Genomic DNA, 21677 nt, shown 5'->3' on the forward strand with positions numbered 1-21677 from the left:
TTTTTCTTGGCAAAAGATTGAATGCTCCTATTATTGGGTAATTTTTTGCTGGACAACATCAAACTATGATTCAATATTTAAGCCAAGGATGGGAAGTGTAATCATTGTATGACGATGTCTATGTAACTACCACTGCATTCATGTCATTTTTGGAACAACTTGAATCAGCGGAAATCCATTTTGGGGCATTTCCTTTGTGTTGGAAAGGAACAAATGCAACAAAAGGGAATGTAGTCTGGTTAAGAAGATCAAACTGTACGATTAGCTATACAGGATAATTAGTCATATAACGTTTAATTACCAATGGAACTTAGCATTTCAAAGGGTATTTTAAGACCAAAGACTTGGCCAGCTACGGAGAACCATGAGACCAGATACTTTGCAACTGCAACTCCACCATCATCCACCGCAGGTTCATAGCTAAAGAGCATCTTCATCCACTCGCTGGTCCCACAAGGATGTAATGTATACCATGGACAATTCAAGTAAGGGTGATCCTGCACTCAGTCTTATATTATCAGCTACCTCAAAGAAGATATAAGAATAGTCTTCAAAAGAATGAAGTTTGTTTAAGAATCTCTTTCCGATCAATTCACCTTTGTTTGGAGAGAAGCTACTCATACCAAGAATGTACATGAAACTAGAAAGCATAAAACACATAATTCTTGAAAACATGTCTCCCATAAAACTATTCATACTTCAAGAATTGGAGAAAGAAGATTGATCACCTCCTGAGTAATAAATGTCCATTTAGATAGCATTAGGAGTTTGGCAGAGATAGCAGGAATGCTCTTCTCAACATCATCTAAGACCAGTGTTCGTCCATCTACATGCCCAAAGACAATCCTTAAGATCCTAAAAACTCAAAAGTTTCTGAACTTGTTTGTAGCTCAAAATTTGTAAGAATGAACTAACCACTGCAGTAGGCACGGAAGTATAGCACTGGAACTCTATATGAAGCATTGTAGACAACATGGAAGTCATAGTGATGGCTTGCGTCATCATGATTTTGCAACTGACGGAGTTGAAATGAAAATTTTAGTGCACAAAACAATAAAGTAAATGAATGCAAACAGCACAAATGATACATCTTTTGTAGAAGTGGCAGTCCTCGCTGCTCCTTCAATGAAGCTGAGAAACACTTAAACCTCAAGCTATATGTAAAAAAGAAGCACGTTGAAATGAAAAATTTAGCGCACAAAACAATAAAGTAAATGAATGCGAACAGCACAAATGATACATCTTTTGTAGAAGTGGCAGTCCTCACTGTTCCTTCAATGAAGCTGAGAAACACTTAAACCAATTCCTCAAGCTATATGAAAAAAAGAAGCACGTTTACTGCATGGGTTATTTACACCAGTAATGCCATTTGAGTTCAAATTAAAGAAAAATTGATAATTTTATTCTATTTCCATAAATATAAAATTTGACTTATTGACTTTGAAGTTTGACCACGAATGTCGATTTCCAAGAAATCTATTCTCCTTTATCCCCTTCGCTATTTACATTTCTTCTGCTTCTTTTGCAATTCACACAATGCTCTCATAGACACAATCAAACACACATTGCATCCATGTGGTGCACCACAAATCCAAGATAACTAATCCCAATAACTGAGTGATTATTGACACTCTATTTTGTTTAGAACAGCTTGGAAAACTTGGACCTTTCATTGGATTTGATGGTTGTGAAGAATACAAGGTTAGGATCATATGTTGAATTTACAAGAAACATACTTTAGGTGCCATTGCCATATACCACCTGATCCAAATCAAGAATAAGGATGAAAAGAATGTTTATAGGTGGAAAAGTTTTCGAGTGTTAGATAGTGAAAGCATGTTGTGGTTCAATTGTCATTGTTTATAAGGTTAAAGCAGCTGTCAAGATGCATACTTGAATCTTCATATGCTTTGGGAAGATTGTGTCAGATGTTGTCTGATGTGTTTGAGCATATTAGTGTGAGCTGCAAAAGAAGAAGAAGAAAAGTAATGCGAAAGCAAAAGGAGAAGTCGACTTCTTAAATATTGACTCTAAAGTTGAAATCTTCTTCTATACTTATGGAAGCCTAATTAAAGCATCAAAAAATTTTTAATTTGAATAAATCTAGCAATTTATTGTAAATAACCCTTTGCCACATCATGTTTGATAATTACGGAATAGTCATGACTACGAAAATTGAAATCACTGAACAAACAACAAGATCTTCCTAGTTTATAGAGTGTAACTGAAGTTTTTGGACCATTTGTTACGGAATGCCAAAGATACCACAAAATAACTAATGTAAAAACCGCATAATGTTAATGAGGAATGTTAATGAGGAAAGTAGTATTGTAAAATATCATCTCCAAGAGGAGATAACAATATTCAGCTGGAAATAGTGCTAATATTTACTTTTAAAATGAGAATTAAGTGAACGAGTTAAAAGGACTACATAGTGCATTGAGTGGAGCAAACTCTGTAAACAGGTCAATGAACATCCTTCTTTTACACCCTCATTACAGCTTACAGCTGGAAAAATCAACAAAAAGGGAATAGAAGATCCAACACAAACATGCTATCTATGAGCAACAATGCACTCTGAAATTATGAATTATGAGCAAAACTTAAACCCAAAGACATTTTTTTTCTAAAAAGATCAGAGCCCAAAATATTAAAAAAAAAAAGACAGAGAAACAATCAGTTTTACCAACAAGGTCTATGTGCATACCATGGTGGCACCATCAATGAAGTCATCCTCTTGGAAGCGGGAGCAACTAAGTTCCTCTTCTCCCTCTTTGTCATCTCCTCCGCCACAAGACTCCTACCAGAGGAATAATATAAGAACAACGAAAGTATACATAATGCCGGTGCTGTTACGATTAAGTAAATGCTTTTAACAAGTCTGTGAAAAGCATCAAAATTTACTCAAGTGCAAATAAAGCGAAGTATACCGCAGCAGGCGTTGGGAACATAATGACATTTTCTACTGATAAGTAACCCTCGTCCTAAACAAGAATTCAGGATAGAATACACAATTATTTGCATGGTAATGGACACAAATAAAAATGAAAAAGAAAAAGAAAACAAGAAAAGCTCAGGAATTGGTGTGAGACCTTAGAGGTGGAAGATAGGTAAGGTGATTTTGGACGAGCAACCCATGAACACTGGGGAAGGGCAGCGTTGAATTTGTTCCATCGCTCAGCAAAAGCACTCGCGGCTGTGTGGAATTCATGCTGCGAAATAGTTCCATCCCAACAAGATATATCGATTTTTCCCTGATTTGATAAAGTCGTCATCAGACAAGTGCTAGAAATCTGCCGAGAAGGTTCTTCCAAATTGGCTTTTATATTGGGAGAGTATGCTCCTTCCAAACGACGCCGTTATCGATTTTCTTAGTATTTGCTTCTGAAGTCCTCGAAAATGAAAGTGCTTTTGCGTAAATAGGTAGAAGGCGCCATCGTACCTCTCTCTCCTTCCTTCTATCGTCTTACCGTCTTTCCTCCCTCCTCTCTCGGCTGCTTTTTGACAAAATGGAGACTTTATCCGTAGGACTCTCAACTTCTCCACCTTCATTAAACTACCCCAATATCCAAACTTTTACTTCCAAACCCATTCTTCGAATCCCCAGTTCAACTTCTCAGTCCCGCCATTTTATGCAAACTGTTTCCCCTCCCACTAAAGCACCTCGTCAAGCACCCCAGACTGAATTTCCGAATAGTCAGCTAACCAAAACTTTAACCACTCTTTGTAATGGGGATATGTTAAGGTTTCATTTGGATGCCATGCTTCTCAAATCCCATGTTTCCTTTCTATCAATGGGATTCTTTTTCCCTCTTTCTTGTTTTGCTTCTGAAGCTGCTGTACCAACAACTCAAGAAGTCTCTAACAAAATTAACTTGGAAGCTGTTGTGGTTTCAGTGGATGATTTCTTCAATAAAAATCCATTCTTTGTTGCTGGGGTTGTCTTTATTTGGCTTGTTGTAGTCCCATTGGGCCAAGAATACTTTCGGAAGTATAAGTTTATCTCTGCCATTGATGCTTTCAGGAAACTCCGGGATGACCCCAATTATCAGCTGTTGGATATCAGGGATGAGAAGAGTTTGGATTTCCTGAATTCACCTAATTTGAAGATTTTAAATAAGAGTGTGCTGCAGGTGGCTTTTTCCGAAGGAGATGAAGAAGGTTTTTTGAGGCAAGTTTTGGAAAAATTTAAGGAGCCAGATAAAACCACTGTTTGTGTTCTGGACAAGTAAGTTTTGGCAACTTTTACTGTGGAGCTCTTCTTGTGTTATCTGAAATCTTTGTCGTAAATATCATAGACGTGTTGAGGTATTGTAGTGAATCAGTGCTGCTTTATTCAAGACGGCAATTACGACAATACTAAATTGTTGAGTTTTCTTTTTACAAACAAACTGATCGAGTCATGATTTTAGCATGTTTGGCTAAAACCTCCTACTATAGTGGAAGAGATATGTAAGATCTTGTTTTGCTTAGCTTGGTTCTTTCTGTTTCTTGCAACCAAGAACAAAAAGCGAGATACTCTATGATGAATATTTATGTAAGCAGATGCCCCATCTTCTTCGTTTTACCCTTTCCCAATCCAATGAAGAATAAAGATGAAAAAGATGCCTCTACAGGCTGTTAAGAGATATCATTGTTTGATCATATGAAAATCGACTAAATTGCAGACACAAAAAATAACTAATGTCATATTCTGCACATATCTTGGGTTTCTGAAGTTAGTTGTGTTACTAAAGGAGAGAATTATCCCGACTAGTTATGTTCTTCTAGTCAAAGGTAGTTAAAGCATTCGTAATGGATAAGAAAAGGTTAGCGGTAAAAATTGCCCTTGACAAAGCATTTTTCCTCTTTCTTTATTGTATTCTCCTTGTTTTTGTGCTGCTCAATTTGTTAACCCACTATCCAAGTTATAGAATAGCTTACGTCCGCTTCGTGTTTCTCTTTTGCTTCTATTTGAAACTCCAGACAGTCCAAACCCTGATATATATTGCCTGCTCAACCTTTCCCTTGCTCATACATTCCATTATCCTCGAGAATAATTAATATTGCAGTCTAGGTAAATGGGTTTTATTCTTGCCACTTAGCAGATAATAATATATACAGAGTTGTGCTAAAGCATTTGACCAGTATCTGTTTTACTCTCTTTTGTGTGGAAGGTAGTTTTGATGGTAACTCCATGAAAGTGGCTGAGTTATTAGCCAAAAATGGACTTAAGGAAGCTTATGCAATTAGAGGTGGAATTAGAGGCAACAAAGGATGGCAGGTACTATTATCTACTTACTTTGACATATGCTGAATGAGATCAAGTGTGATTTTGCTCCACCATATTATGCATACTATTCCAATAACGGTTGTTCCTTACTATTCTGTTATGTACTTATTTAGCACATGAGAAAAATGCCTGTTATATTCCTCGTATATGTGGTAGTGACAGAAGAAAAAGTTGGAAGTGATGAAATGGTACTTCAATTGGTAGTTTTTAGAGTCTACTTGTTATATGTTGGGATAAGGATTTCAGGCTGGTCTTGCATTACCTGAATACTTAGATGGAAGCCTGCATGATATGCAGCTTTTTGGTCTAGAAATTGAATGTTGCTTCTGAATTTGGAAAACTGCATTTAAGTATCTATACAAGGAAGAGAGGTGGCAATTGGGGAAAACATTTTGTGTCATTTTTTGAACTTCCAGTTTTGCCCTTAAAAATATTAATTTTTACCATAACCACCCAATCACATTTGCTAATATAATCTCCCATACTCCCTTAAATATTGTAACTACCAAATTAACTATAACTGCACTAAAGAAAAAAATGCTAATAAAAATTGCAATATTTTTATGAAGAATTTATATAAAATTTAATTTTGTAAAAACAAGATTAATATATTCATAAAAATTAATAATTATTTCTAAACTGCACACACATTGGATGTGCCCTTAAAAGTAGTTTAACATTATTCTATAGCTAGTTTACATGTTGAGTTTCCTGCAGGAGATACAAGAAACTCTGCTCCCTCCATCTGTGCACATCTACCCCAAGAAGAAGGCCAAAGTTTCACAGCAACCTAGTGGTAATGGTGGAGTAAACAGCCAAACTGAAGGTAGCTCATCATCTGTTACGGGTCTGCTTGCCAACGAACCTGAAAAGATCAGCGATGGATCTGTAATCAGTTCTTCTGAACTGACCTCTGGGACAAAATGTGGCCCTAGATCATCATCGCCATACCCAAATGTACGAACTCTCTCTCTCTCTCTCTCTCTCTCTCTCTCTGTATGTGCACACGAAAACGTGTGCAACCTCTACTTCTGTTATTTGGTTATCTGTGATGCCGTTGCTGGTATGCAAATCCAGGTATGAGTGCATATACTTGTTCAGTTTGTGCCATTCTATTTTCTGGGGTTTGTTTCTTGTGCTGGCCAGGAAAGGGTTGCGGCTTGAGGAACTGGTATTAATTGTCAAGAAAACTAGAATTTTGAGCTAAAATCTGTTCAGATCCTTGTACCTGGGAATGAATTACTCTGTCTCCTGGTTTGTTTATGGGTGAGAAAGGAGGTTTTTAAACATTTCAAATGTTTTTCCTTTGTAATTATTAATTTCTTTGATGGTGTGTGGGTCAGACAGCTCCAACGCTTCCAAAATCCTGTGATGGAAGGATTAGGAATGTTATCCTCCTTTGCAGTTCCTTCTTAGTCCTTTCAACCAAACAATGAGTTGAAGGCCCATCCCTTCTTTAATCCTTTTCATCCCCATCCTTCCCTTCTTTGTCTATATTAGACATGCTCTTTTGGTTTCCTTTTTCTCGTTAGTCTTTATACCTTCTTTTTGTTCCTTTAGCCATCCCTACTCTGCCCATATGTTTCCTTCTTTCTGTGGAATGGCATGTAACGTTTTGGTCAAGGCATCTTATACGGAATTCAAGATTGATCCAAAAGCTAGGTTCTTTGAGCTTGTTTGTCTTTTCTGGTTAACTTTTGGATTCCATTTGATGATGGCTCTGCCATACAATTAGCTTTGATTTGTTAGGTTAAGAGTTTAACTTGAGTTGTTTTGATACAACAGATTAGTCATTTCTATTTATACATGCATGGTTTTGTTGCATTAGTCATTTTCTCTCACGTAAGTGACTAACAGTTTACATGCATCCAGTATCCAGATTTGAAACCACCATCATCCCCAACACCATCAAAGCCAGAAATATGATGCAAAGCCTCACTGACTTAAACGCTGAAACTTCGTCATTGCTTGGGTAGTTTTTCTGAACTGTTGCTTCAACTTGTCGCATTCCATAAATTTCTGAAGAGAGTGCAGAGTTTAGTTTGATCCATGGAGGGAAGCCTACTGCTGGATTTTTTTCAATTTTATTACTGTCACGGAGTAGCAACCAATTGTTTTCTCAAGATAAGAGAATGATCGAAGGCAGTTATCGGAAAAGGAATCCTAATTGCCAAGCTAGACACTTCGATGATCATGTAGTGCTGTTTGGAAGTATGTGTGCAACATGGAATTTATGAACACAAGTACCAAATAGGAATTTTTTTTTTTTTTTTGTATTACTGATGCTATCTTTTGAGTGTTGCTTGTCTTCATAATGTTAAACAATTAACATAAACAGCTTGGTATGATACGCTTTCCCAGTCTTGATCTTGGTTATATGCAGCCACTGTGTTACAGAATAGAAAATATGTTATTATTCGAATTTCTATGATCAATAGTATATTATACGGGCGTTTGCATTTTTCCTGATAATTATCTTTTCTTCTTATCATAGAAAAGGAAAAAATTCCACCTAATTTTATAACATTATTATAGAGATTATATGGTATAATGACAACGATGTGTAGAAGTTAAATCAAATCAAACTGTTGCCAACAGATGCACTAGAATGCGGTGATGGAAAGTTGAGTGATATATCCAGTTGTTCACTAACCAATTAAGGCTTTGCTGGGGAAATATGCCAGCTACAAATGGAAATACTAGCAAACAAGCCCACATCCTATGATAGAGAAACAAGAACCTTGAAGACATTGCTGGTACATTTCTGAACAATATGCAAGGGAGATAAACAAAAATTTGAATTATATGCAAGCTATTCTATGCTGGAACCCGAGTAAACAAGTAAAAGGCTAAATTGGTTACTATTAATCAACGGTCCACACAGAAAATCTAACGTCACGACACCATTATTGGCCTGTTTTCACCATTTCCGAGTTCACGGAATCTCTTCTCATAGCCAGAAACAAAATCTTCCATGCAGGACCTATAAGTTTGCATACCTGGAACCTTCTTCGCCAATTCCAACCCAATATTCATCCACTTCTCTGCCACTTCAGTCTGTCCCAACCTCAGAGGAAGTGCTGCTCGGTTCCATGCTGTCATGGAAAGCCATTTTGCCTCTTCAGTGGGATACTCCCCTTCCTTCAAACCCACCATGATTCGGTCTGCTTGTTTGTATATGCTAATTACTGCATCATCTGTATCACCCTTAAAAATAGTGCTTACAGAAATTAATTTCCTCAGAATTAAAGCCACATATTGGTAATCAGGAGAAGGGGAAGCAAGGAGAGCAGAAAGGCAAGAATTCAGGGCAAAACCAGCTACTTCAGGGTTGGATCGTGGTCCCTGTGAGGCATCAAGACCGATCTGAAGAAGATGCAAAGGATTGCAAGATTTAGAACTAGCAAAGCTTCTTATCAAAAGCATCTGCTTTTGTCCCATGTCACTTAGCCTTGAATATAGATCGTAGGCACTCCAAGCGTGCATAAAAATGAAGTCAGACTCTATGCTGGTTTCTTTATGTTCATCTTGCAAAGAGATTGCAGAGCTTGATAATAAAATCTGCAATTAACAAATAAACACTTCGTTACAATCAAACATTTGGTACTGGTGAATACAACTTTTCACAACCATGCTCCTCCAGAGCCAACTTTAACTTAATTTGACAGCAAACACAATGATCTCTGATCAGAAGTTAAAGTTTTACTGGTAAATTTGAAGCCATGAACAATGATTGATTATGTGTTTGGTTACCTTTCCAGCTCTATCTGACAGTTCAATGGCTGCTTTAACTTCAGTTTCTAGCAGCGTGCTATTTGTCTGCTTTTCATCAGCAATAATTGCAGAAACACACAATATCAATGATTTACAGACCATTAAGTTGTAATCCTCTATGTCTGCATCAAATTTGATGCTATAGAACTCTGACGCCAATCTGAAAAACTGTGCTGATAGTCCATAACTTTTTTCTTTCCCCATTTGCACCCCAAAATTCCACGCATTCACTGCAAACCAATTCTTTTCCCGTTTTCCAACCTCACCTTTTCCAAAAAAGCAGTCAGCTCCAATCTCAGATACCCTATCAAGAGCACGTTTAATGTATTGTAGAATATCAGATGCATGGCCAGTCTCTTTTGTAAGAATTGTTACTAAGGTCCGAAAAACTGCAACTTCCATGGCTGGCATTGGCTTTCCTAAGGAGTAGAAGTTTAGGAGATGGGACAAAGAAGCAACTGCAACAGGAAGAGATTGGCAGGCAACAGCTTCATGTGCCGAAAGTGAGAGGAAATCAGGACTGAAGTCAAGACAGCTTGACATCACTTGCACCTGAGCTATTGCATTACAGTGATCCTTCCTTTGCAGGTAAATTTTAAACTGCAAAATGAGAAGCATATGGATGCTGTAAGAAAATATTAACATCACAAGAAGATTAACCAAATCTTCTGCTCTTTTAGGGAAGAGATCTCACACCTTAAGGAAGGCACTAGCTATATCAGGTTGAAGCTGCAAAATTAGATAGACGTTAGGATAATGAGCTGCACAACACAAAGCATTTGGTGAATCATATCCAAATATGTATAGACCTTTTCTGCTTCAGTAATGTACTCTTCAGCTTGATCTAGTTGTGAAAGGCCTAAGTGACAGAGACAGAGAACTCTAAAGCCCTTTGCTCTGAGCATTCTATTCTCTAAGTCATAAGGGACATAGAGCATAGACTTTTCAAACAGCTCAGCACTGATCTGAAAATCTTTGGATCGAAAATGTTCTGCAGCACTGCAAAGCAATTTCAGCAAAGAGAAAGAAAAAAAGGTTAAAAAATCTAATTGACAGAGTGAAATCCACAAGTTGTCACTATCTCAAAATTGTTCAGTTGTTCAATGAAGCTTTGCCTTCTGTCATCAAGTGCCATGGGTGCAAGTGCAACAACAAAAACTCATACCATCTTTGGGCAGTGCCATGTAATATGAGTGTTCTTCAGAATTGGAGTATTGATGAATGAATGAAGCTTATGATAAGCAACAAAAACAGGAAGCTGGCTGTGGGGAGGGAGGATCAATTTGTCTTTAAAACCTCACCAATTCAGTAAGCACACAGTGGCCTCGATTAAAAAAAAAAAAAACTGGAAAAAATTCTCAGGGCAGGACTTGCATGTTCCTTCAATACGAGAGCAGTTATATCAAAATGCTATTTCAATCATATAGTAGTATCAAACTTTAGACATCTACTTAACTTGCATACTTTACAATGTGGAAACATTGAGCTGGAAAAATGTATGGATTTTTACCGGTTCCAAAGAAGAGCATGCATCGCAGTCCTCTCTTTAGATGCCTCTTCTCCAGCGAAAAGCGCCACAACCCTCTCATCAGACACCAGTTCCACCACCACTTTTGCCCTCACTCTTGAACCTTCCCCACTGCCGCCTCCACTATCTCCAACCACCCTGTTTACCACTCTAAAAGCTGATCCAGCACTGACGTGGCACCTTCCTAATAGCCCCAAAAACACGCTTTTTGCGGTATCGGCACCAGCCGTGCCAGCTGCCTGAAAGAATGATTCAACTGCAGAGACCCAAACCCCCTCTGGAATCCCCTTATTTATTACCATGCCTTTCAGCTCCTTCTCTGCTTCCCCATATCTTGCTAATCCCAACCACGCCTTCATGGCCAACACGCTCAAACTTGGGTGCTGGTCCCCGCCACCATCCCTCAAAACTCTCACGCACTTGAGAACATTATCAAATTCATCCCTCTGCAAATGAGCAGCGGCTATGAAGCGCAGCGCTTTTGCTCTCAAATCCTTCAGTGCTAAAGTCTCCTCTGTTGTCTTCGCAATCCTCAACCCCTTTTCACACAACTCCAGTGCTTCATTCATCAATTTTAACGCTTCATTCACTCCAGAAACTTCATTTTTCGACAAAATAACTTTTCCGAACATCAAATACTGAGATGCTAATGCTTTGTAGTTCTCTGAAATTCCAAACAGTGCATTTTTTGACCGACTAAGTAACATAATCGACAAATTCCTATCAGAAACTTCCCAAGCAGTCCGGGATCTAGCTAGATTTAGATTTAACACAAGCTTGTGCTCATCGTTATCTGAAATTGAACTAATTTCAACTTTGGATACGAGATCCGTAGCTTTTTCGAAGCAACTACTCGCGAGGTCGAATTTGTTGAGATCGTGCCAAACGCGACCGGTCTTGTAGAAGAAGGAGGCGCACTTGAATGCCGGGGAAGGAATACCGACGACGTCAGAGGCGAGGAAGAGGAGGTCAGCGGAGACTTGACGGAGCTTAGCGTGCTCTTCGGAGGATTTGATGCCGCTGGCGGCGAAGGCGTTGGAGAGATCGACGCAGGCATTCCAGAGTCGGTAGCTGAGTTTCCAGATGCTGAGACAAACTGAGTTGGGGAAGGGCGCGAGCTGTGTCAGCTGAGTCAGGGCATAACGGAGGTCGGAGGAGAGAGCTTCCGGTAAGATGGTGGAAGGAGAATGGAGTTCGAGTTGTTTAATTGATGACTCGATTTGTGAAAGTGTGTGAGAGTGAGGTCCGGACTCTTGATCGTGGCTACGTCTGAGCTCCGGCGAGGAGATCTCTGCTATTCTCATTTTTTTAGTCCAGCAAATGATTGGTTGATTACTCGGGTCAAATTTGGGAGGGAAAGAAGAAATTCAAAATGAACCATTTGAATGAACAGAACTTCATTCATTTATTTTGGGTTTTTGGCGGGGCGGGGCGGGGCGGGGCCGGGCGGGGGGGTTGCTGGTAAGCAGAGTACCCGCGAATTTGGAAAATCCCAATTGAGGCCCAAAAATAATAATAATAATAATAATAATAATAATAATAAAGTAGGTGTTTATCAGTAGTACTAGATTAGTGATGACAATTAATCACTGGAGTTGGACAAAGTCCTTCTTTTTTATAATTTTGGATTCCAAGCCCAAGGTATGGTCAATAGGATCTTGAATTATTGAATGGGAAAAACACAAGGATTCAGCAAGACCGTAAAACTACACAGTCTACACCTCCTATTTTATGGAGTAACCGGAGCTTCCCAGAAACTACTATAAAGTTAATGGTCATCGAGAGAGTATCAAGTACCCCTTCCGAGGTTTCTATTCAACCTAAGCCGATTCTTCGTGAAACAGTTTCAAGATCTGTGATAGTTCTGCAATTTAGAAGCCAAAAATTGCAATCAATAGTCGAAGGCTCGTCGTAGCATATGACAGCTTCCAACTAGTCCTTGATATCATCAGTTCGAAAGCGGAGTAAAACAACACCAGAAGGACAAGACAAGGTCATCATCTAAGGATTCAACCAACCTAAGAGCGTCCACAATGCTATTACACTTTGTGGAGTGTAATCCACATGCCACGTCAGCATTCCACTTTCTCCTCTTTTATTACACTTTCACTCACAATGGATTACACTCTACAAGGTGTAATAGCATGGGTCCACAATTAATCAAATATTTATTTTAATAATGCATAACTCATATCCCATAAATAAATAAAGTAATTTTTAAAACTAATTTTGTTATTTTTAAAAAATAAAGTACTAACTTTCGTTAAATTTTGTACATTTTGAATTTTTTTATTTTCTAAAAATGATATTATTAATTTTTAAGTTTGAATAATATATCTTTTTCTATGTTTCAAAAATAATATATTGTTATTTTTTAAAAAATAATTATGTAGGAAATTAAACAAATATTTGATACTTCAAATGCGAAGATATCATAATAATCCATACTTAATTAATAATTCGGAATGTAATTAGTTGAACTCCATAACATAATATTTTGGGGGTTTTGATTTTGTGAGGATGATGAATTTTCTATATTTGGAGCATTTAACATATTTGTAAAACTACTCCAATTTTCATCCATAATCACAAAAAATGAATTAAATGAGTGAGAGAGTAGAAGTGTGTGAGAGAATAAAAGAAATAATAGAGTGGAATATTGGAATATGTTTTAGCAAAAAGTGTTGTGTGTTTATATAGAATTCTAAAAATAGTGCCGTTGGATATAACCGTTGGAAATGTTAAATGTGCTTTGTGCTGGAATTTTACCGTCGTCATAGGGCCCACATTCAATAGATTACACGCATCATACATGTGATGCGTGTAATCTCCATGACGTGTCATGGAGCGGTGTAATGGCTCCCCATTACACCCCCATTGGAGCTGCCCTAAGAAAAGGGAAACAACCGCCAACTTCTGTAGACCTTGTGTAAGCATCAAACCGGAACAACAAGGTGGAAAGAAATATACCAAAATTGAAAAGCAATAGACTAATTAATGCATATATATACACAAATAAGAAAATAGTAGTGCATATATTAGAGGATTAAAGTATCAGATTTTACAACAGATTAAAATTAACCCGGTTGAGTTTTTTTTTTTTTTTTTTTCCAATATTAAACTTGCTCACGTGGTGCAGTACAACAGACAGAAAGGGTTAACACTAACAGTTAAAAGGATCATGATCAACGTTTTCATCTTTCCTACTGATTAGTGCAGGTACGGAGCCACCTGGTACTGGTATCCAGCTCCAAAGAAGTTGCCATGACTATGAGGGAGGCTGTAAGCAGCAGTACCCAGAACTGGGGCGACGTGGTTGTCAGTTGGTCCGGAATAACAGTATGGTCTGTCATAGATGTACTGTGGGTACCTATCAGTCATCCTAGCATAGAAGCTCTTGTCAGCGGCAACATTAGCAACTCGTGGCCCATATCCAGCACCATTAGCACGAGGCCTTTTGGATTGAGGTTTTGCAACTTCTGTGGCTCTTTTCTTATCTGCCTTTGCCTTCTCCAGCTGCACGACCCTTTTTTGGAGACCATCCAGACCGTAAAGCTTGTGCTCCTCGACGCACTTAATCACAGCCTTAAGAGCAGAAAGCTCCTTTTCATTGACATCGCACTGAAACAATTGACAATGCATTATCCAAGTGAATACTTCCACTCCCTCATCAGAAAAAGATCTTTGTGGAAGTTTGAGCCTTACGCACGATAGGTTCAGATAGTGTCATGAAAAAATACTAGCAACTTCAAACTAGACCATATGAAAGTACAAAATAAATGACGCCAATACTTATACAAAGCTATGATCAATAAGTTTTAGATGATTTATGCACCACAAGAAAGTTCATTGATTTGAATATCACCATCCTGGGAAAGACCCAAACATGAATATATGTCAGAGTAAATGCTTTTGCAAGCCACAGAAATACACGTCAGAAGCAATAGTCCTTGTAGGTGTTGAGGATTAGGGATATAAACAAACCTGTGCAGAAGGTGATGTGTTTCCCAGTTTACCAGGTGAAGACAATTTTGCTGCGTCGCTCAGGTAGGATTTCAGTAATATAACAGGTGAAAACTGCTCTGTCAGGTCAAATGCAAAAGCCAGATTAACAGCATCAATTTGTCTCCCATTTTTCACCAAAACATCAATGACACCTGAAAGAAAACAGAATAAACTGAACTACAAAATAATATTCATTTGGAAGCAAATCAAATTGCTAACCATAACTCAGAAAAATCTTATAACTATCAATTAGCGTTCACAAGAAGCCAACCTGGCATTTTGTCAGACAATCCAAGGGAACGACACAGATCAGCTGTCTGGCGACGACGAGAAACCATAGGTATTAGCTTGGATAAGCTCTCCTGGTCAAAATCAGAATTGATACCAAAAGTAGCTAGAAGTTGCAAGAATGCATGAGCCTCTAAGGAGTTCCCACTGCCGGCATCAACATCAAGTTCATCTAACTTCGGCTTCCACTCTTCAGCAATAACTTTTGCCCGTTCCTTGACATCAGATGAGATCATACCTGAGATGAGTTCCTGATCCAAATTTGTGAAAGAAGTGCTAAGGCATTCCATCAGCATGATACAGCTTCGACGAAGGCCTAGGAGGTTTGAGTCCTTTTTGGCATCTGAGCTAGGCATTTCCATGCTGTAGAAACCATTGAGTGAGTCCAGAACCAGCGAGGCTGGATCATTTGCAGCCTTTAGTGCATTTGGAATTTCCTCCCTCATAACAGCAAGGTTTTTACGGTTGTCTGATATAAATTTGTGCAGGCCTTCTGAATCCATCTCCTGACACAACTTGACAAGCTCTGGATACAACTTCACCGCTGCATTCTCAATTTCAGAAGGTGCCGTCAACTCTCTTATGTTGCTCTCAGCAGCCATAGCATCAGGAGGTTTATCCTCCTTATCTGGTGCCCCACCATGGTCCTTGCTATTATCAAAAGCAGGTTCATCAGAAGATAACTTCCTGTGCTTCTCCAGAGCAGAAGTAATCGCACAGACAGCAGCATCTCTCTTCTGCTGGAGTCTCGCCAATGAAGCCTGCTCATTGGCCACAACAGTAGCTTGACGCCTCTCCAACATCGCTTTAGACTCAACTATTTTTGTTTCAAACTCCCTTTCTTGGTCTTCCAACTCAGTGAAACGCCTCTTCAAAGACTTCTCAAGCCCATGAAAATGCTCTTCAAGTTGTTTCCATTTCCAGTTGAGGGTAATTGCACGATGACTCTCAAGCTCAGCAAATGCTTTTTGCAATTGCTGTATTTTGGAGCTTGTAGAATCCATGAGTGTAGCAACTGAACCAGCATCTTCCATGGTAGATAAGGCTGTTCACCACAAACATAATAGCATTCATTAAGGGATATTCACATCAAAAAATTACAGTAATAGAGCTTACCATCAGATAAAAGACATTTAAAGCACCCAAAAATAATGAGTTAATTAAGGTTGCAAAATCAGGTAGCAACAACCAAATATCATATGTACTTTATGTGATGTCCATGTTATGCAGAATGAGGTTTCAAGAATATATAGTAAAGCAGCTTAAAAATTATCAGTTCAAGAAGATTCAAGAACAAAAAATCAGTACGAAATGGTGTATAGACAAGAATATTGCTCCACAAAACCATACTCTTTATTACTCTGAGTGCCTCCACTTGAAGATAAACAATCAATACAATTCTCACAGATAGCAAATGTAAACAATCACAAACATGTCTCCCGAAACCACAAGCAATGACTTCTCTTTGTCTCGATGATGGATTAAAGCCTTAGGACAACAACCCTATCAGTCCTGTTGTTAGCAGATCTGTTATATATCAATCAAAACTGCTAACTTTAAGTCCAGTTACTGCAGAATTTTCATCTTCAGCAAAGCAACCAATCATTGTAAGCAATTCCTGAGTGAATAAAACACCATCTATTGGTTGTTTCATTGAAAAATGAAAATCTCATGAACGGATTACCAACAAATCTGTTTCCAAGATTTCACACCCGAACCCTTGAAAATTGTAATGTTAAATCATACACTGTTGAAAAGACGCCCCATGTATGGTTAACACGTAACAAGAAAAACAGGTAGTAATTGAGTGTCATTGTGGTGGGGGAAGGGAGGCTCAGAAGGTCAAAATCAACAAATTGCTTCAACCATCAGGGCATAAAATAAAGTGAAGTTATATAGCAGTAAGCCTCTGGTTCTAACTAAAAAGAAGAAGTTATGCCTCTCATTTTCATTAAAGAAAGAAAAAAAAAACAAATAATTTCTTTCAAAAACTTTAACCCTCAAAAAAAAAAAAAGTCAGGCATATCCTGTGATTCAAAAACTCGCACAATATCCCCCCCCCCCCCAAAAAAAAACAAAACACAGAAAAAAAAACTAAAGGTAATGAAAATAGAGACATATCTGTATGAGGACGGTACAAAAAATAAGACGGACAAGCAACATGTGGGTTAATTTCTGACAGAATACATACTGAGGATTCTGTTCCGGCAGAGGTCAACTACCTAAAATTTGAGCACCTATTATGTTGTGGATAAGCACATAAATTAGTAAACTGTTTGGCTACATTACTGAAGCTAATTACTAATCGACCTCACTGAACACATAAAAGAATTACTACCATTTCGCATACCCACGCGAAAACATGTTGAAAAATCCCGGAAAACGCGTTAACAACAGACCCAAAAAAAAACAAAGAAGAAAAAAACTCAGATCAGTCAAACCCACTAGAAATTTTAAATTAAAAAGAATGAAAAAGAAGCAAGATTCACAATCAACGGAAAACGACGAGATTACCAGCACAAATCAGCTCGAGTAAGAAGACTAAAGCAGTAAATCTCGGATAGTGAGTGGAGCGCAAATTACTCGAAGAGTTGCAGAAGTAGGACAGTTGATCTGGACGGTAAAGAAAGGAGAGAGACGGAAGGTGGACTTACCAGATCGGGGGAGTGACAGGTGGAAGGAGGGGATTGGGTGAGAAGAGGAATGGAGACGGAGAATCAGACCATTTTGGAAGCTGGGACTGGGAGGAGATGCGGATTGGGAATTTTGAGGGTTTGTTTGGATGCGGGTTTTGTTTTGTTGAGGGAAATGAGAATCCCTAGATACTCGTACGTGTACAATACAGCCCCTTCCCAAACCCAACCCAGCTCAGCTTTACCTAATCAATCAATCAGTCTGGACTCTGTAGAGTGAAGGAGATAATAAAGAGGAAGGAAAGTGGTATTGGATGGATGGGAATGACTAACGAACAGTTGTATTTTATTTTATGACAGCCACCCGACACTGAACTCAGGCACGCACACCTTTGCCTTTTCTTTGAGCACTCTAGATTTTGCTACAGCCGCATTACCTGTCCCGTGAAAAAAAAAAAAAAAAGTGATATATTTCTACTGCTTTTCTCTCCGGCTGCTTTTTATTTGTATTAGGGGAAACTTTCTTATAGGCTCCTAAACTATTTGCTTTGCACGGTTTTGGCCTCTCTCAATCATAAATTATCGCAAATAAGCCCTTGAATAAAAAAAACTACTTAGTTTAAGTCTTCAAGGACTTCCATCAATTTTGAGCATTAAATGTGACGGAATTAGGGTGCAAAATTGACCAAACAGAAAAACCAACACACAATTTGCTTAAAAACCAACTATATTAAGTCAACTAATAACATATGGAGTTTAATGTTTCTTCGTCTTCCCCCTTTTCTAGTCTTAATATGATGAAATAATCAGTCAACGAGACCTTTTAGGCTATTTTTGTGAATTGACATTTTTTTGTTTAGTCATTTTGACCTCAGATTCCTTCACCTCTAACGGGCAAAATTGGCAAAAAGATCCTTAAAGTAAACTTTGTTTAAAGAGTTTATTTGTGACAATTTATAATCGAGGGGGCAAAAACTGCGCAAAAGACAATTATTTGAGAGTTTGGATATAATTTAGAAGCTGTTCACAAAGTTTCCTTTTATTATTATTTGGCCATAAGGTCTGCAGAATTCTCTTGATTGTGTGTAAATGGTATGGTTTAATTTTTGACCCAAATTCATGGAGTGTCAGAAGTCATTTTTGGAAATTAAAGTACGCATTGCCCTACAGCTTAAGGTTTGCCATCACTAAGAAAGATTTGTTAACATCATTAAGTTGAATACTTTACATAGTTAGAGGTCATTGAGAACAATGGAGTGAAAGGACTACCGGATGTGGGAAAGTCATTCAAATTTATATACATATGGGACCAGAATTGTGACTCGAAAAAATGGACAAAAGTTAGCTGGAAAGATAACATTGGGGGTGACGATAAATGGAGATGCAAGTGTTAGTTGACATTTTGGGCCGTTGCTCCTTCGAGCACAAATTCAAATTGGTTTCAAGTATCAACGCCGTTATAACAAAGTAATCACAATAATAAATATCTCAATAAACAACGCTGGTCCTTGTGCTCATAATTTGGTGCGTAAACGAGTTTTATAGAAAATAAATAGCCGATTTGGACCATAGTTAGGGTCCATTTGGCGTTGCAGTAGTTTATTGAAAAGTATTTTTTTAATAAACTTTTTAATAAAAATACTTATTAAATGTTTAAGTGCTTTTAACTGTATAGTTTAGAGACATAATTCAATAAGTTTTTATTGTATTGAATAATATGCAATTCAAAAATTTTTAAAAGTGTTTATTTCTTTATTTGGCTCATAATACAGGCTAACATGATTAAATTTGATATTTTATTTTTTAAAATCACAAAAGCCACTATAAAAGCATCAAATTTGAGTTTTTGTTAAAAGTGTTTTTAACACAAAAAGTTCAACTCAACTCCTAATTGTGTGAGATGATGTTCACCAAACATTGTAAAAGTACTTTTTACCACTTAAAAGTATATATATATATATTTTTTTATCAAAAACACCGCAACCCCAAACAGCGGACTTAAGACATCCGTGCGTTATTCAAATTTTGTACCGTACAATTCCAGTCTCACCAGTGGAGACCTTACGCTTGGGTTGCATTAAAAGCCCAACAATAATTCTTCCTCCTAACAAGACCGTCAAAGTCCTTGAAAGTAGTGGGCACAGCGTAAATTTCCCTAAGATGTTGGCAAATACAGCCCAACGTGGTGGGCGAGCCTTCAGCCCATGATAACAAAATGACAGGCCCACAAACAGTTCGGATGGGTGGGGACAAGCTAGATGACTACCCCCATTTTCTAGTTTCTAGTCATCCAATTGCACCCATCTTTATTTCTGCCTTCTTTTTGTTGCCGTGCCCCTTGCGGCAGGCCAGTCAGGACAGAGTCCTATCATATTATTGAAACTCTGGTCTCTCTTTTGAAAATTGCCTGCTTCCATACTTCAATCCATCTGTCTATGGTCGTTAATGACTCTCTATTTTTATTTTCGTTTAAAGGAGACTTTAAATTTTATACTAAAATAGAAAGGAAAAGGGAGAGAACTTGAAAGTTGCACTAATAAAAGAATAAATCTTATATATACTGATAATATATATATTATCACCGTTTGATTCATGAAATGTGTGTAAAAATTAAATTTTAAAATCAAAATTTACGTAATTGTTATTCATCTAACGCCGCTGACAATGTATATAATAATGTTAGTGTAAGAAAGATTAATCCTTCATAAAAATCTCATAACTAAAGCCTATTGAACGGTTGGCCACCGCATTAAGTGCTTTTGTGGAGTAGAGATTGAAAAATGACTTTCATTAGTTGCAACCTACTAAAAGAAGACAAAAAATACACGACTTTTATTGACAGTGTTTTAATTTCCGTCGATCCATGAAATGTCAAAAAAAAAAAAAAAAACTGATAAAAACCTCCCGGTCGCCATCGCTGTGCGGAAGAGTATTTAATGACTAAAAATTTTTCAAGTCGTTCACACTTTTAGTTGCAGGATACGTTCTTGGCCATGCTGCTGGTACAATTTGTATTCTGGATTTGGCAATAGAAAAGATATATATATATATATATATTCTAGAGGGGAAGGGGAGGGGACTCGATGTGAGTAGAAACTCCATCAAAACTGGTCAATGAAAACCGTCACATATTGTGACAAATTTTGTGGGAGGCAAGGTTCGAACCCTGACCTCTCGCACTTCTTAGGCTTGGGATGACCACTGGACCTTTGGTCCAATGGCTGACAATAGAAAAGATAACCAAATGAATTTTCCTACGTCTTCTTCCACACGGAAAATATCGCAGATGCATTCAGAAATGCTAGAAATTGGATGACTAGTCTGGTCTACGACTGCGACCATCTTTAGTGCATGACTTCAAACCTTAACTGAAATATGCAAGGCCTAAGTGTAAAAGGTGTTCCTGCTCTACACAAATTCTGGTAATGTCCTGAAGTTCTTCATCCACCCCCTCTCCCCAACTACAAATTTCGTCACAAGCCAAGTATTAAGCACCTAAATTTTTAGACTTAAAAAACTCAATGGCCTTACTGTTGTCCCCTTTGAAACTTCTGATGCAGCAGTATTAATGGTCTCAAGCAATTCTTCTGGGTTTGTCAAGCAGGGGGTTCTTGAATTTTGGCAAATGAGTTATTGGGCAGTACGATGAGTAAAAATCTTTACTTTACTAGGTCTTTAAATCCATCCATTGAGGACCAAAGGGGAAGGAATATGAAATTCGAAAGACCATTCTTCAATACCCTTTGCCAGTAACTACTTGGCACATTCGAATGAATCTCAGTGTTTGATAATATTAAAGTCAAGAATTGTTATAGAATAAGAAATTGTTTATTAACTTTTTTAAACACAAGTCAAAATTGATAGTTAACGAAAAAAATTTGCATATAAATAAATTGAGTGTGATTCTGTTTTAAGTTCTGCTTTAATGGTAAGAAAGTCAATCTCAAACACAATTTTTAATCTTGCAAAAAATCATCAAGCTAAATTTTTGTTCCAGAGTTAAACAATTCTGAACTTGCAAAATGAAACTCATGTTGTCTCGAATTTTTAGTGCACAGAGTGTGAAAGGTTCGAGGCAAGTGTGAAAGTGGGAATTGGAGACGACAAAGAAGGATCGGCAGTCAAAGACTTTAAACACGCTTTTGTTTCGCAACCACTACCAGTACAGTACAAACGT

General features: G+C 37.8%; 4 protein-coding genes across 6 annotated transcripts; 1 reads left to right on the forward strand and 3 right to left on the reverse strand.

The window, feature by feature from the left end:
* Nucleotides 1-117: 117 nt before the first annotated feature.
* Nucleotides 118-3389, reverse strand: LOC113750538 (ubiquitin-like-conjugating enzyme ATG10). Of its 2 annotated transcripts, XM_027294518.1 has the most exons (6): nucleotides 3093-3389; nucleotides 2931-2984; nucleotides 2708-2800; nucleotides 916-1015; nucleotides 729-826; nucleotides 118-497 (listed from the first exon to the last, which is right to left on the reverse strand). In XM_027294518.1, exons 1-6 carry the CDS (start codon nucleotides 3273-3275, stop codon nucleotides 294-296), a joined length of 732 nt encoding a protein of 243 aa, XP_027150319.1. In that variant the 5' UTR covers nucleotides 3276-3389; the 3' UTR covers nucleotides 118-293. The 2 variants fall into 2 exon arrangements, with proteins under 2 accessions (XP_027150319.1, XP_027150360.1); XM_027294559.1 differs by lacking the exon at nucleotides 2931-2984.
* A 40-nt stretch (nucleotides 3390-3429) lies between these two features.
* Nucleotides 3430-7648, forward strand: LOC113750383 (rhodanese-like domain-containing protein 4A, chloroplastic). The gene is made up of 4 exons (XM_027294387.1): nucleotides 3430-4228; nucleotides 5161-5263; nucleotides 5990-6229; nucleotides 7145-7648. The coding sequence occupies exons 1-4, from the start codon at nucleotides 3510-3512 to the stop codon at nucleotides 7196-7198; spliced, it is 1116 nt and encodes a 371-aa protein (XP_027150188.1). The 5' UTR covers nucleotides 3430-3509; the 3' UTR covers nucleotides 7199-7648.
* A 248-nt stretch (nucleotides 7649-7896) lies between these two features.
* Nucleotides 7897-11878, reverse strand: LOC113783054 (TPR repeat-containing protein ZIP4-like). The gene is made up of 5 exons (XM_027329078.1): nucleotides 10557-11878; nucleotides 9856-10045; nucleotides 9743-9775; nucleotides 9026-9646; nucleotides 7897-8833 (listed from the first exon to the last, which is right to left on the reverse strand). The coding sequence occupies exons 1-5, from the start codon at nucleotides 11876-11878 to the stop codon at nucleotides 8168-8170; spliced, it is 2832 nt and encodes a 943-aa protein (XP_027184879.1). The 3' UTR covers nucleotides 7897-8167.
* A 1704-nt stretch (nucleotides 11879-13582) lies between these two features.
* On the reverse strand, nucleotides 13583-17754 carry LOC113781127 (FRIGIDA-like protein 3). Of its 2 annotated transcripts, none has more exons than XM_027326985.1 (4): nucleotides 17522-17754; nucleotides 14851-15912; nucleotides 14559-14731; nucleotides 13583-14195 (listed from the first exon to the last, which is right to left on the reverse strand). In XM_027326985.1, exons 2-4 carry the CDS (start codon nucleotides 15899-15901, stop codon nucleotides 13785-13787), a joined length of 1635 nt encoding a protein of 544 aa, XP_027182786.1. In that variant the 5' UTR covers nucleotides 15902-15912; nucleotides 17522-17754; the 3' UTR covers nucleotides 13583-13784. The 2 variants fall into 2 exon arrangements, with proteins under 2 accessions (XP_027182786.1, XP_027182796.1); XM_027326995.1 differs by having other exon boundaries at nucleotides 17382-17754.
* Between the last annotated feature and the right edge of the window lie 3923 nt (nucleotides 17755-21677).

This window comes from Coffea eugenioides, chromosome 1 (genome assembly GCF_003713205.1).
Source record: "Coffea eugenioides isolate CCC68of chromosome 1, Ceug_1.0, whole genome shotgun sequence".
In the NCBI taxonomy this organism is placed as follows: domain Eukaryota; kingdom Viridiplantae; phylum Streptophyta; class Magnoliopsida; order Gentianales; family Rubiaceae; genus Coffea; species Coffea eugenioides.

What these genes read in the sequence shown, in the direction of transcription:
- LOC113750383 (XM_027294387.1), top strand. Translation starts at nt 3,510, where the DNA reads ATGGAGACTTTATCCGTAGGACTCTCAACTTCTCCACCTTCATTAAAC. An exon ending in ACTGTTTGTGTTCTGGACAA is followed by an intron (nt 4,229 to 5,160) that starts GTAAGTTTTGGC and finishes TGTGGAAGGTAG; the next exon opens with TTTTGATGGTAACTCCATGA. An exon ending in GAGGCAACAAAGGATGGCAG is followed by an intron (nt 5,264 to 5,989) that starts GTACTATTATCT and finishes AGTTTCCTGCAG; the next exon opens with GAGATACAAGAAACTCTGCT.
- LOC113750538 (XM_027294518.1), bottom strand. Translation starts at nt 3,275, where the DNA reads ATGACGACTTTATCAAATCAGGGAAAAATCGATATATCTTGTTGGGAT. An exon ending in ACCTATCTTCCACCTCTAAG is followed by an intron (nt 2,985 to 3,092) that starts GTCTCACACCAA and finishes ATTCTTGTTTAG; the next exon opens with GACGAGGGTTACTTATCAGT. An exon ending in CTTCCGTGCCTACTGCAGTG is followed by an intron (nt 827 to 915) that starts GTTAGTTCATTC and finishes TTGGGCATGTAG; the next exon opens with ATGGACGAACACTGGTCTTA.
- LOC113783054 (XM_027329078.1), bottom strand. Translation starts at nt 11,878, where the DNA reads ATGAGAATAGCAGAGATCTCCTCGCCGGAGCTCAGACGTAGCCACGAT. An exon ending in CATGCTCTTCTTTGGAACCG is followed by an intron (nt 10,046 to 10,556) that starts GTAAAAATCCAT and finishes ATTGCTTTGCAG; the next exon opens with TGCTGCAGAACATTTTCGAT. An exon ending in ACATTACTGAAGCAGAAAAG is followed by an intron (nt 9,776 to 9,855) that starts GTCTATACATAT and finishes CTAATTTTGCAG; the next exon opens with CTTCAACCTGATATAGCTAG.
- LOC113781127 (XM_027326985.1), bottom strand. Translation starts at nt 15,901, where the DNA reads ATGGAAGATGCTGGTTCAGTTGCTACACTCATGGATTCTACAAGCTCC. An exon ending in ATTGTCTGACAAAATGCCAG is followed by an intron (nt 14,732 to 14,850) that starts GTTGGCTTCTTG and finishes GTTTTCTTTCAG; the next exon opens with GTGTCATTGATGTTTTGGTG. An exon ending in ACACATCACCTTCTGCACAG is followed by an intron (nt 14,196 to 14,558) that starts GTTTGTTTATAT and finishes CAATTGTTTCAG; the next exon opens with TGCGATGTCAATGAAAAGGA.